Source organism: Physeter macrocephalus, chromosome 14 (genome assembly GCF_002837175.3).
Source record: "Physeter macrocephalus isolate SW-GA chromosome 14, ASM283717v5, whole genome shotgun sequence".
NCBI classification, from domain to species: domain Eukaryota; kingdom Metazoa; phylum Chordata; class Mammalia; order Artiodactyla; family Physeteridae; genus Physeter; species Physeter macrocephalus.
The window spans coordinates 15243750-15257420 of NC_041227.1; the positions used below are offsets into that span (position 1 = coordinate 15243750).

Here is a 13671-nt window from a genome sequence, read left to right on the forward strand (position 1 = left end):
TCTCACCCCAGGGCCTGGTCCAGATTTAGCCACTGTCTGGGCATTACTTCCCGTTGCCCCATCCACTTAGTCCACTGGGGTGGGAAGAATGGGGTGTTGCGTCCCTGGAGGAGAGCCGAGTCAGGAGGTCTTTGTCAAGTTCCCAGTAGATAGCATCCTCTGGGGTGGTAATGCTGGAGAGCACTCAGGGTTTGGTGCCCTCATGACCGCCCCCTCCAGGCAGCCGGCTGTGACTGCACAAGGCCAGACGTGTGACCCTTCCAGCCAGCTATGCCCCTGCTGCCCGGCACCGTGGGCCTGGCAGGCCTGCTCTTCTGGGTAGGCCAGACAATGAACGCCTTGATGCCCAATGCCACCCTGGCACTGGCCCAGACCGAGGGCACAGCTGTGCGACCCCTGACTGGCCTGGGGGTGCCCCGGTACCGGCGGAAGCGCCACATCTCTGCCCGGGACATGAGTGCCTTATTGGATTATCACAACCACATCCGGGCCAGCGTGCACCCACCTGCCGCCAACATGGAGTATATGGTGAGTCCCCATGCCCTCCCAGTGCCTCCTCCAGCAAACGCCAGTCCACTCAGTGTGTCCCGGAAAGACTGGACCATTCACGAGCCTGGCCTCACTAGCTAGTATCTGGGCATCTGGGCCCTGTGGAATGGGCAGGAATTTGTCTGCCCATTTTACAGATGAGAAAACTAAGGCGGTTATATAAGTCCTTTCTGCAGGCAGGAGCAGAGGACTGAGACTTAGGGAGCATCTCCTGTGCACCAGGCACTTACGTGTAACCCTCTTCCTTCAAGGTGGGAATTATTTCCATTTTCCAAATACAGAAATCAAGATGCAGAGAATTAATTTGCTGAAGGTCACCCAGTTGGGATTGCATCCCAGGTCTGCCAGCTGCTAAAGCTGTCTTAACTAACCCAATACCTTTTCCAAGAATTCTGGCTTCCAGCCAAGGAGCCGCAGGGGGTGGGTGGCTGGAGATTTCCCTGCCATTGTCTCTTTGCTCCAGGGGTTTGATGGACACACCCAAACTGTCCTCAGCAAGCATGTGGAGGTAGAATTTGGAGATGGGGTCTGGTACCTGGGGTGGGAGTGGGGGTCTCAGGCTGAGGAGAAACAGCAGCGGACCAGCAGAGGCAGCTGGGATGTCTTCCTTCAAAGAGGCAGGGTCGGGGTCTCTCACCCCAGTCCCCCACAAGCCAGACTCCGGAGGGGAGGAGGGAACCTTTCTCTTTATCGCAGCTCCTCCCCCAGGACCATTGTCCTAAACCAGCCTGGAGAGATAGGCTTCCAGTCCACCCACAGATTTCTTTAGGCAAAGGGATTGTTGACCTGCCCCCTCTAAGACAAATACCTACTCCTTCAACAGTCTGCAAATGCTTACACTTTTGCAGTGTATCCATTCACTTACGTACCAGCTCCTGCTTGGAGCCAGGCACCACGCTAAGCCTTGTGGAAGCTGCCGAGAACAGGATGGACAAGGTCTCGTCCCTCACAGAGCTTCCATTTTAGTGGGGATGATAGAAAACAAAGATCAACCACAAAATTTACGTGTAATACGACATCAGGTCGCAATGAGGTGTTGGGAGGGGTGGGGATAGGAGCCCAAATGGCAGGCAGCTAGAGGCGGGGAGCCATTTATTTGTTCATTAACTGACTCACCCATTGATTAACACAGTGACTGGCATGTAGAAGCCCTTCTAGTTTTCAAACAATGACACATTTATTGAGTACCAGCCTGTGTGCGAGGCCCTCCCCACAACAGGTGTTTAATTATTGCATGCTTTGTAGGACAGAGAGAGCTAGACAGCTCACCAGGGGCCCGAGGAGTGTCAGTGAGTGTGGGTTTGAAGTTTGCATACCCCTACCTCAGTTCACCCCTTTGTGGCACAAAGGAAACATTCCTCTGCTTTCCCTAAAAATGGATGAGTCCAACATCTCTGGGGAGATGTCTGGACCCCTCTTTGGGGATCCCCATTGCTTCACTAGATATCTTCAGCCCACAGGACCAGTATCTGGCTAAACATCCCTTGCTTAAGGAGCCCTTTCCCTCCTCGGGCTCCAAGAAAGACCGAGTCCCGTTTCACATTCTCACACCCGCCAATTGTAATGATTGTTTAACTTCTCATTTCCTTGTTAGACTGTGAGTCTTTGTTCAATATTTGCTGAATGAACAGATGAAACGAATAAAAGAATAATATCTCAGAATCCCAGGAAGTCAGAGTGGAAGGGAGCTAGTATTTTTTTTTAAGTGATGCTTTTTCAACTTATAAAAGCTGGAGCATTCAGAGATTGGAAAATTAAGAAGCTGTTACAAAGGATGAGGAAGGTATTCTCTATGTACTGATGTGGAATCATCATTAAGGTAACCCATCTGGTTAAGTGAAAAGAGCGAGGGGCCAAATAGAATGTCTGGAGTCCTGCCATTTGTCAAAAAAATTCATATATATAATTATTGTATGTATGTAATATATAATTATTTTATGTATATACCATATACGATATATAATTACAAATATAAATATATATGTGCGGGACTTCCCTGGTGGTCCAGTGGTTAAGACTTCGCCTTCCAATGCAGGGGGTGCAGGTTCAATCCCTGGTCGGGGAGCTAAGATCCCACATGCCTTGGGACCAAAAAAAAAACCCCAAACATAAAACAGAAGCACTATTGTAACAAATTCAGTAAAGACAAAAAAAAAAAGGTCCGCATCAAAAAAAAAATATATATATGTGCATATATAATATACTTACAGGTGTAGAATATTTCTGGAACAGGACACAAGAAACTCACAGTGACAGGTGCCTCCAGGGTCAGGGTGGCTGGAGGGACTAGTGTAGGATGGGGATGAAAGACTCTCCACTTTTCCTCCTTCAAACATCTTACATATTAAATTTGTTCATGTTTTCACTATTAAAAAAAGAACCTTTCGAATGAAAAAATTGTAATGTTTAAATAAACACATTGGGGACTTCCCTGGTGGCGCAGTGGATAAGAATCCGCCCGCCAATGCAGGGGACACGGGTTCGATCCCTGGTCTGGGAACTAAGATCCCACATGCCGTGGAGCAACTAAGCCCGTGGACCACAACTACTGAAGCCCACACGCCTAGAGCCCATGCTCCACAACAAGAGAAGCCACCACAATGAGAAGCCCGCACACTGCAAGGAAGAGTAGCTCCTGCTCGATGCAACTATAGAAAGCTTGCACGCAGCAACAAAGACCCAACGCAGCCAAAAATAAATAAAATTAAATCTTTTTAAAAATAAATAAATAAACACATTGGAAAAAAATACAATAAATAAAATTAAAAATCCATTCTCTTCCCATCACTCTGGGCTGAGTCACTTCTAGGGACTGCTGGGAACTCCTAGGCCAATACCCTGGGACCCCGCTCGAAGCAGAGAGCCCCAAGCTTGAAGTCCAGTGAAGGAAAAAGGGCTTTGGACTAGGAGTCAGAGACCTAGGTGTGGATCTCAGCTCTGGTGTGGACTTGCCGTTGACCTTGAAGTCGTAGGCCTTCTCTGAGCCTCAGTGTTCTAATTTATCAAGTGGATTTGTTGCAGGGTTCCAAAGCAGATGGGGAGTCAATGTACCATGCATACGTGCATCTCTAGACACTGTTGAAATGATGGTGTTTGTTCCCCCCGGGGAATGTCATGACCTTTCTTTTTCCCAGGTCTGGGACGAGCGGCTGGCCAGGTCTGCTGAGGCCTGGGCCACCCAGTGCGTTTGGGCCCACGGGCCCTCACAGCTGATGAGATACGTGGGCCAGAACCTGTCCATCCATTCTGGCCGGTGAGTGAACCTCTGCCCTTCCTTCACTCCATCACTCAACAAGGTCACTGAGCACGCTGATGGCAGAGTGACTTTTCTTCCATCTTCTCCGCCTCTGTAGGTACCGCTCGGTGGTGGATCTCATGAAGTCTTGGTCTGAGGAGAAGCGGCATTACTTGTTTCCGGCCCCGAAAGACTGTACCCCGCGCTGCCCCTGGCGCTGCAGTGGCCCTGTGTGCTCTCACTATACCCAGGTACACCTTTGTTGGGTTGTAAGGATGATGAGAAAACAAATCCTCTACCTTAGAAGAAAACGAATGTGGTGGGACAGAAATTAGAAATAAAATGGAGGCCCTTAACAGACTTCCTTTTACATAACGAGCCTGTTCCTGGAAAGTTGTGTGTACATTGAATTGAGCTGAACTGGATCTTGTTCGGAGGGTCTTAGGTCGGCAGACCATATTGTTTGACCCCAAAATGGAGATGTGTGGTCTGACAAGTTCAAGACTGCCTTTGATTTCAATAGGTCCAAACATTTTCTAGTATTTTTTATTTTCTAAGGCTCCTGCTGTCTTAAAAAAAGAAACGCCAAATAAGATTATAAAAGATTGTAGTATATTTTGAGTGCTAATATTGAAGCTGTTACCACTTACTATACATAAAAATACAATGCAGTATAATGTTGCAAGAAATAGGACCAGAAGTTTTCAATGGTAGGAAAAACATCTACTTTCAGGCCTGCCAATCTCTCTGTGACTCATTTGCGGTAAATGTCAAAAACTGAAATTTGAGACCCCCTAGGAAATGTGAGGCCTAAACCAAATGTCCTTCCTGACATCCATGAAATATTATCAGCTCCATTTTACCAAAGGAGAAACCAGGCACAGAGTGGTTAAGTGACTTGGTCAAAGTCACACAGCTAGTGATATTGAGATTCTGATCCAAGGCTGTTTAACTCCAAAGTTTGTGTTTTAACTTCCAACATGACAATGATTTTCAAACATTGGTCACTAGGGGGAGAAAAAGAAAGAAAGAAATCTAATTGAAAGGTATAGAACATATTAGCATATATCATTCTATATGACAAGATTAAATATTGGTTCATAAAACTTTTGTTCAAATTGTTTGAGGAGGGGTAAGGGTGTGTGTGTGTGTGTGTGTGTGTGTGTGTGTGTGTGTGTGTGTTGGTACACTGGGCAACAATATAAAATGTATTCCTTACTGTTGGTTATAGTGGAAAAAATTTTGAGAAACATTATAGTACAATATGCCTCTAGTCCCCTCACCTTGAGACAGGTGCTTCCCCTAGGAAAACCTCATCTAATGCATGCACCCTGACAGAGCAAGCCCAAGAACCTTTCAGCCCCAAGTCCTTCTCACAGCCTCCTTTTCTTTGTCCCTCCTCAGATGGTGTGGGCATCTTCCAATCGGCTGGGCTGTGCCATCCACACCTGTGGCAGCATCCAGGTCTTGGGCAGCACCTGGCACCAGGCTGTGTACCTGGTCTGCAACTACGCCATTAAGTGAGTGCAGCTCTGAGGCAGAGGGGGGCTCTGGGGCAGGAGGGTGGACCCTGAGGAGGAGTGGGCAGGATTCTCAGAAAAGGAAGACATACAGGACACCCTGCCTTCCTCCGTTCTAAATAACCTGAACACCATACAATTCAGTACTTTTAGAGTCAATCAAGAACTCTTTTTCTTGGGCTTCCCTGGTGGCGCAGTGGTTGCGCGTCCGCTTGCCGATGCAGGGGACACGGGTTCGTGCCCCGGTCCGGGAAGTTCCCACATGCCGCGGAGCGGCTGGGCCCGTGGGCCATGGCCGCTGACCCTGCGCGTCCGGAGCCTGTGCTCCGCAACGGGAGAGGCCACAACAGTGAGAGGCCCGCGTACCACAGAAAAAAAAAAAAAAAAAAGAATCCTTTTTCTTTACCCAAGTTTCAGAATCGATTGGGAGATAGACAGAGGACCAAGGCAGGTGGATAGGCAGTGTCCCTAATGAAGCCAACAGTGGAGAATGTGGTTTAGGTCTGCCAGCCAAGTGGGCTTGCAAATATCTCACTGTTGAATTAGACCTTCACATCCATTGACAGGCAACATTGGCCAACCATAGGCCTCTTCTAAGTGCAGTGCCAGCCCCTCTAAGCTTCCTACAAGAAATAGAGCAACCAAGAATACATGCTCCCTACAGGCAGGCAGGTCCCACAGGAAAGAAAGGAAGGATGCAATGAGCATGCTCAGCTGCTTCTCCCAGACTCTCCAGTCAGCTTGGTGGGAGAGAGGTCAAGAGTGGTCTTCATATGCTAGTCTCCTGGAAACACAGAGAAAGGGGGATGGGAGTTTCCATCCAACGTACAGTACACAAACTTGCAACAAATTCTCATACAAAACAGATTACAGGGCTTCCCTGGTGGCGCAGTGGTTGACAGTCCGCCTGCCGATTCAGGGGACGTGGGTTCTTGCCCCGGTCCGGGAGGATCCCACATGCCGCGGTCGCTGAGCCTGCGCTCCGCAATGGGAGAGGCCACAACAGTGAGAGGTCCGCGTACCGCAAAAACAAAAAACAAAAAACAAAAAAAACAGATTACAGACTCTCATACACAAACAGGAACAAATTCTAAGTAAACATGGTATTCAGAGTTTCAAGATTACATAGTCATAACTGCTTCTTACTCTCACGTAGCTCTTGATCATTTACAAAACACTTTCCCCTTATTATCTCATTGAAGAGATGAAAGAGAGAAAGAAGGAAAAAGGGAAGGACACTGGGAAGATAGTCACCCTTTATACAGATTAAGACATCGAGGATCAGAGAGGTTAAGTAATTTACCAAAAGTCACAAAGCCAATAAGTAGCAGAGCTGTTTGAAACACAAGTCTTTTGATTTCATATTCTATCTACTGTACTATCCTGATGTTCTGGAAGTCATTGGTAGCCCAAACTCAGATTCTCAAGTCAAGATATTTGTTAGATGGAGACATCTATTGACAAAGTGTCATAATGCAGCCCAGCTTTATCAGATATGGAAAAATGCAGCAAAGCCAATTCCATCACACACAGCTTAAGGAACTGTTCCAGTTTGTTTGCTGACATATTGAATTTTTGAAGCCTTGAATATTAACCGTATAGTTGTTAAGATTTTTAGGCTCTGGAGTCAAGACTGTCAGAGTTCAAATTTGTGACTCAACTTTCTCCATGCCTGTTTTTCATCTGCAAAATGGGAGTAAAATGGTACCTACTTATAGAATTGTTGAGAGAATTAAGTGAGCTGACCCAGATAATGTCCCCAGGCTCATAATAATTTTGGAATACATGTTGGTTCTTATTCTTATTATTAGACCTGGGTTTGGTTCTCAGCTCTACCATGTACACACTGAGGACTTTGGATAAGTCATTTCATCTCCTTGGGTCTCAGTCTCCTCTTTTAAAATAGGGCTAATGCTACCTGGCTCACGGAGGATCTTGGTACATAGTTGCCCATAGTACATGTTAAATAAATAGTGGCCAGGATTATAACTAGGTTATAAACTCTTTGAGGGCAGGAAATAGACCTGATTCATTTTGGTATCCTTTCACTACAGTGATTTCAAACCTTTGTTCTTTTAAGCAGAACTCTTTTCTAAGCGGTTAAATTAAACAAAAAAATAATGACTTTTATTCCATCACCCCTGCTGTCTCCACCACCCACATTCCCTGCCCCCAAACTTCCAGGAACACCTTTTTTTTTTCCTGCTGGAAAAACTGGTAGCGTTTGATATATTTATTTATTATTGGTTAAAATTTTATTACATGTTATACTGATGTACATGCTATAAAATTCAGTGGGTATGAAAAAAGGTAAACACAGAATGTTGTCTCCCTCCTCTGCCCACACTTCCCCTCTGTACGTTTCTTGCATAACCTTCTGGAGATCTTTTATGTACTTACAAACATGCATATGTTTTCACTCCGGGAGCACCTTTTGAAAATGGTGGACTCACAGCATCTGGCACAGGTCCTGATGCCCACTAGATGCTCTGGAAGTGTTTGTTGAATGAATGAATGAATGAACCCATATGAAACCAGAAATGCATACTTTTCTAACCACTTTGGCTGACTTTACTTACAGTCATTCAACAATCACTTTTGGAGGAAAAAGATTCCATTTCTGTCCACAAAGAGTGTTTGTTTAATGTGTGAGAAAATAAGGCACTGGGACTTGAAAGGTAACTAACACTACAGGCCAGTGGTGAGATTATTAGGTAGCTCTTAGCAAGAACTGGGGGAGTGATTTTAGGCTTTGAGAAGACAAAGAGGGGGGAAAAGAGAAATCTGTGGGCTGGGATGGAGAAGTGAGTTGTGGAAAGAAGAGGTGTGTAAGCTGGATCCACTTGCTGCTAGAGCAGTCTGGAAGGCCTGACTGAAAGCTGTAGACATGATTCATAAGCTAGGGGCCAGCAAACTACAGCCCACAGACAAAATCTGGCCTCCTGCCTATTTTCATAAATAAAGTTTTATTGAAACACAGCTACGATATTTGTTTACGTGTTGTCTAGGGCTGCTTTCATGCAATAAAGACATTTGGCCTCCAAAGCCTAAAATATTTACTATCTGGCCCTTTACATTGCCAACCCCTGCACAGGCAATGGGGAGCCACTAAAAGTTCTTGAGCAGGAGAATGATATGATGAAGGTTTGTTCTTTTTTTTAAAACAGCTTTATTGAGATATAATTTACATACCATATAACTTACCCATTTGAAGTGTACAACGCAATGGGTTTTGGGTATATTACGTTATTCATTTTTTCAATCGTGGTAAAATATATGTAACATAAAATTTGCCATTTTAAGTATACAACTCGGTGGCATTAATCACTATTTCCAAAATGTTTTCATCACCCCAAAGAGAAAATCTGTAACCTTAAAGCAATGGTTCCCTTACCCTTCTCCTTCCTAAAGGCTGTAGTTCATTGAGAGGATTAACTCCGGAGCAGGTAGGATGGATTTGGGATAAGGCCATTGAAGAAATAAATGTACAGCAGTGGCCACAAAGAGGCTTCATGGCCATGTCCCCCATGAGTGAATTATACTCAGTATCTAATTATTCTAGTTCTCATTTGCATACCACCTTATAAGTTACAAAGTGTTTTCACATAATTTTTATGGACACCATTTCATTTATTTATTTTATTCAGAGGATAAAATCAAGGCTCAAGAAATGAGGTGGTTTATTCCGTCACCAACTGGCAGGTGGCAGAATCCAGGACCAGAACTCAGATCCGCCCACTGGGGAGGGGAGGGGGGTGTTTGTGCTGGGAGGTGAGGGTGGGGTGGAAGGAATAAGAAAATCAGCATGTACTGGGGAGTCACTTGTCTGCCAGGCGAGGTGCTAGAGGCATGCGCATATGGCTCCATTATTTGATCTGCTGCTGCATCCCTGTGTGGGAGGGAAGTCTTCTACTTGTTTTACAGATGAAGACACAGAGGCTTGCAGGTGTGACTTGGTCACAGGGCCAGACAGTGGCAGTGCTGAGATTTGGAAACCTCTGTGAAGGTGGCTCCATGTAACTGTCCCCCGACCCCACCTCCATGGGACCTTTTCTCTTCCAGGGGCAACTGGATCGGCGAGGCGCCATACAAGATGGGGAAGCCGTGTTCTGCCTGCCCTCCCAGCTACCAAGGCAGCTGCAACAGCAACATGTGCTTCTAGGGGCTCAAATCCAACAGGCTCCTGTGGTTCTGAATTTTCCCTGGGCTCTGGCAGGGCTCCAGCTGGGCCTGACCCTCCAAGAGTCCCTTCCCAAAGACCGGGTCAAGCGATTTTTTTTTTAAGGACATGAGTTGAGCTTACTTCACCAGTCTGAATCTTCCCTCCTGATTCCATTTCCTAAATGTCCAGCATGTGCCAGAAGAAAACAACCTCCTTGCCTTCCTTCTTATCTGTTACATCTTTTTTTCCTCCGGCCTCCGGGAAAGAGGCCTGCATCTTTAATTGACTCAGTTCTCCCAGAGCCAGGGCTGGAAGGAGAAGTGGCAGCAGTTTTGTGACTTTCACGCCTCAAATCCACAAGTCTTTGTCCATCCAATAAAAGATATTTATTAAATAATCTTTATCCTGAAACCTACCTTCATTCATCCAATAATAGCCAACCAGCTTCTGGGCAGCCCTTGAGGACCTGTGGTCTCCCTCTCTAAGATGTGACCATTTCAGCTCCAAGCTTTTAAAAAATAACTGAAATTAGCATATGGACGCTCCACCCATAGTGTATGTTACTGGAGCCACCGCAGGGTCCAGGCACCCCTTTTACAGATGGGCATACTGAGGCTTAGTGAAGGGGTGTGACTTACTGAGAGCTGCACGGCTTGTCCTTGTCCAGGAAAGCACCCAGGTTTAAGCTCAGGCTCTGACAATCCCTTCAGGCTGTTCCAGACACCTCTCTGAATGTCAGAACTGAGAGGCTAAAGCCAAAGCTGGCCTGAGGGAACTCCCTCTTTCAGTGTTTTTTTTCTTCCTGTCACTCTCTCTGCCTTGGTGTCTCTCTTTCACCTACTAGTCTCTCTTTCTCTCACCCTCCTTATTTCTCCCATGGAATCTCATTCTCATTCCCAGAAACCATTTCCCCTCTCCCCACCCCACCCCACCCAGTTATCATAACACACAAAAGTCCTTTTGTCTTTAGAGATAGTAAAATCTCTCTCAGACCTTGCCCTCCAGCTGGGGCCCATTCCCTGCCTGGCTGGAGAGAGCTCCATTCAAAGACCTGGATGGAAAACTGGTCCCCTTTCCCCAGAGTCCCTACATTGTCAACGGAGTGAGCTTTCTTCCCTCTTGGTCATTCCCACCTGGGCTATGTCTTGTGGTATCAACACCACCTCCCTCCGCCCTCAATAAAGTCCTTTGAGATCCCGTGCAATGGCTCTTTCTGGTCCCTGTCTCAACTCTCAGGTGGGTCAAACGAGGAGAGAGGGAAATGGAGTAGGGGAGATGGAGTGAGGGGAAACCAGCTCAAGAGGAAGGCCAGGGGAGGGGCGAACAGCCCCTCAGCCCCTCCTTTGCACCAGGTACATCAGCTAGATCACACGTGCATGTGTCTGTATTATCACTCCATTTTACAACTAAGAAAAATGAGGCTTAGCAGAAGTGCCCAGTAGTGAAATAAAAACAAGGACGCTGTTCTGAGTTCATTATTCTTAGATTATATCCCGCCTGCTTGTTTTTTTTTTGGGGGGGGGGCGCTATTAAAATGTCCTTTCATTTATTACACAATGGTGATAATAAATGTTAGATTTTCTAAAAAATTATTCATGTACTTATATTGGACGGGGGGTGGGGGGGGAACGGCTTGCCAACCCTATGTAAAATTCCCAAAATGTTCTGGAAATTTAAGTGGCATGTGACACTCTGGATTCAAAGGCATGTATAGGGTCACATAGCTAGTAAAGAGCAGACATGAGATCTGATTTCAGTTCCATCCAACCTCAATGCCTGTGCTGTTTTGAGGGTCCCACGTTACCTTCCTGTGTCCTGAGTATCAGGATAACGAGAATAATGACCACTGGCATTTATGAGCTGCTGAGTACACTGTTAATCTCATTGAATTATCACTGCTATCTTAGATGATAGGTACTGATCCCATCCCCATTTTACAGACATAAAAACTGAGGCCATAGAAGCTGGGTTTGAATATGCTTTGTATGACTCCAATGCCCAATGTCTTAACCCGTTCACTCTCCTGCCTCTCAGCTAAGAAGGGAGAAACCCAGGGATTGGACAAGGGTAGAGACGATGAAGCAGAGAGTGCCACTGGGAATTCCAGATGACCTCCCAGTTTCCCCCATTTCTGAAACTGTCTCTGAGAAGAGTCCAGGTCAAGGAGAAATGAGCCAGGTGGGCAGGCTTGTGTTTGCCGTGCCGTGCCTTGGCCCCTGCAGACCTAGGGGCGAGGACTCAGGTAGTTTCCTGGCTTGGTTAAGCTGCTGTTCCAACTGAAGTCGGGAATTTTTTTTTTTTTTTTTGGCTGCATTGGGTCTTCATTGCTGTGCATGGCTTTCTCTAGTTGCAGCGAGCGGGGGCTACTCTTCGTTGCGGTGTACGGGCTTCTCATTGCGGTGGCTTCTCTTGTTGTGGAGTACGGGCTCTAGGTGCACGGGCTTCAGTAGTTGTGGCACACAGGCTCAGTAGTTGTGGCTCATGGGCTTAGCTGCTCCACGGCGTGTGGGATCTTCCCGGACCAGGGATCGAACCCGTGTCCCCTGCATTGACAGGCAGATTCTTAACCACTGTGCCACCAGGGAAGTCCACCAGGGAACTTTTGCTGCAAGAAATCTGAAACAGCTTTCAAACCTCTGTAATATTTTATGTTTTTTGAAGAACTTCATTCCCCAATCCCATCTGATTTCTCATTTGCTCATACATTCACCAACCAAGAGGGTTAAGAGCATGGACTCTGGAGCCAGACTGCCTCGGCACAAATTTAACTCAGTGGCCAAGTGTGCTTGCATAAGTCGAGATCTTAGTGCCTCAGTCTTACCTATAAATGGGGACAGTAATCATATCTGCCTCATTAGTCCTTCAAAACATTAAATGAATGAATACATGGAAAGCGCTTGGAACAGTACCTGGCACTAGTGTACGTGGCTATTTTAAAAGTTTAACATCGGGATTCCCTGGTGGCACAGTGGTTAAGAATCCGCCTCCCAATACAGAGGACACGGGTTCGATCCCTGGTCCAGGAAGATCCCACATGCCACGGAGCAACTAAGCCCGTGCACCACAACTACTGAGCCTGTGCTCTAGAGCCTGTGAGCCACAACTACTGAGCCCGCATGCCACAACTACTGAAGCCTGTGCGCCTAGAGCCCGTGCTCCACAACAAGAGAAGCCACCGCAATGAGAAGCCTGCACACCGCAACGAAGAGTAGCCCCTGCTCGCTGAAACTGGAGAAAGCCCGCGCGCAGCAACAAAGAACCAACGCAGCCAAAAAATAAAAAATAAAAGTTCAACATCAAGAGGGAGGAGAGAGGTGACGTAGTCACTGAAATGGAAGAGGAAGCTATGGAGGGGAGTTGCTTTTTTTTGGCCGCGCAGCATGCAGGATCTTATTTTGCCCACCAGGGATCGAACCCGCGTCCCCTGCAGTGGAAGCATGGAGTCTTAACCACTGGACTGTGAAGAAAGTCCCAGACGTTGCTTTTTTAATAAAAGAGATATTGTAGCATATTTCAATATTGATAGGATTCTGTCTCTAGAAATTTGTCCTACAGATATACTCCCCACATCTGGGTCAGGACATTTTTGACAATTTTGACAATGGCCACTTTGGACAATAGTTTTGGAGTTTCTTATAAATTAAACATATACATACCATATCAGCCATCAATTCCTTTCCTAGAAATTTAACCAAGGGAAATGAAAACATATGCCTGCAAGAAGACTTGTCCATGAATGTACATCGCTGCTTAATTTGTAATTGTCCCAAACTGGAGATAACCACGATCAATGTCCGTTACAAGGTGAATGCGTGAACAAGTTGCAGTATATTCATTCAATGGAATAATACTCAGCAAGAAACAAGGACACTGACACAGGTGAAACTCACAAATATGCTGAGTAAAAAAGCCAGACACAAGAGTAAATCCTGTGTGATTCTATGACATTCTAGAAAAGACAAATCTACTCTAGTGTGACAAGCAGCAGATCAGCAGTCACCTGGAGTGGGAGGTGCTGGGGGGATTAATTGCAGAGGAATAAAGGGAACTTCTGGGGGCAATGGAAATGTTCTGTATCTTAAGGTTATAGTTACATAGGTGTATACATTTGTCAAAACTCATAAAACTATACACCTGAAAAAGGTTACATTTTATTGTATGTATATTATACCTCAGTAAAGTTGATTTTTTTTTTTTTTTTTTTT

General features: G+C 46.0%; 1 protein-coding gene across 1 annotated transcript; it reads left to right on the top strand.

The window, feature by feature from the left end:
* Window positions 1-270: 270 nt before the first annotated feature.
* Window positions 271-9805, top strand: R3HDML (R3H domain containing like). The gene is made up of 5 exons (XM_007123014.3): window positions 271-528; window positions 3684-3802; window positions 3903-4035; window positions 5189-5304; window positions 9367-9805. Exons 1-5 carry the CDS (start codon window positions 271-273, stop codon window positions 9464-9466), a joined length of 726 nt encoding a protein of 241 aa, XP_007123076.2. The 3' UTR covers window positions 9467-9805.
* Window positions 9806-13671: the final 3866 nt, after the last annotated feature.

Bases quoted from the DNA above. Each gene is read 5' to 3' on its own strand.
- R3HDML (XM_007123014.3), top strand. From the start codon at position 271: ATGCCCCTGCTGCCCGGCACCGTGGGCCTGGCAGGCCTGCTCTTCTGG. The intron at 529-3,683 runs GTGAGTCCCCAT...TCTTTTTCCCAG, and splicing joins CCGCCAACATGGAGTATATG to GTCTGGGACGAGCGGCTGGC. The intron at 4,036-5,188 runs GTACACCTTTGT...GTCCCTCCTCAG, and splicing joins TGTGCTCTCACTATACCCAG to ATGGTGTGGGCATCTTCCAA.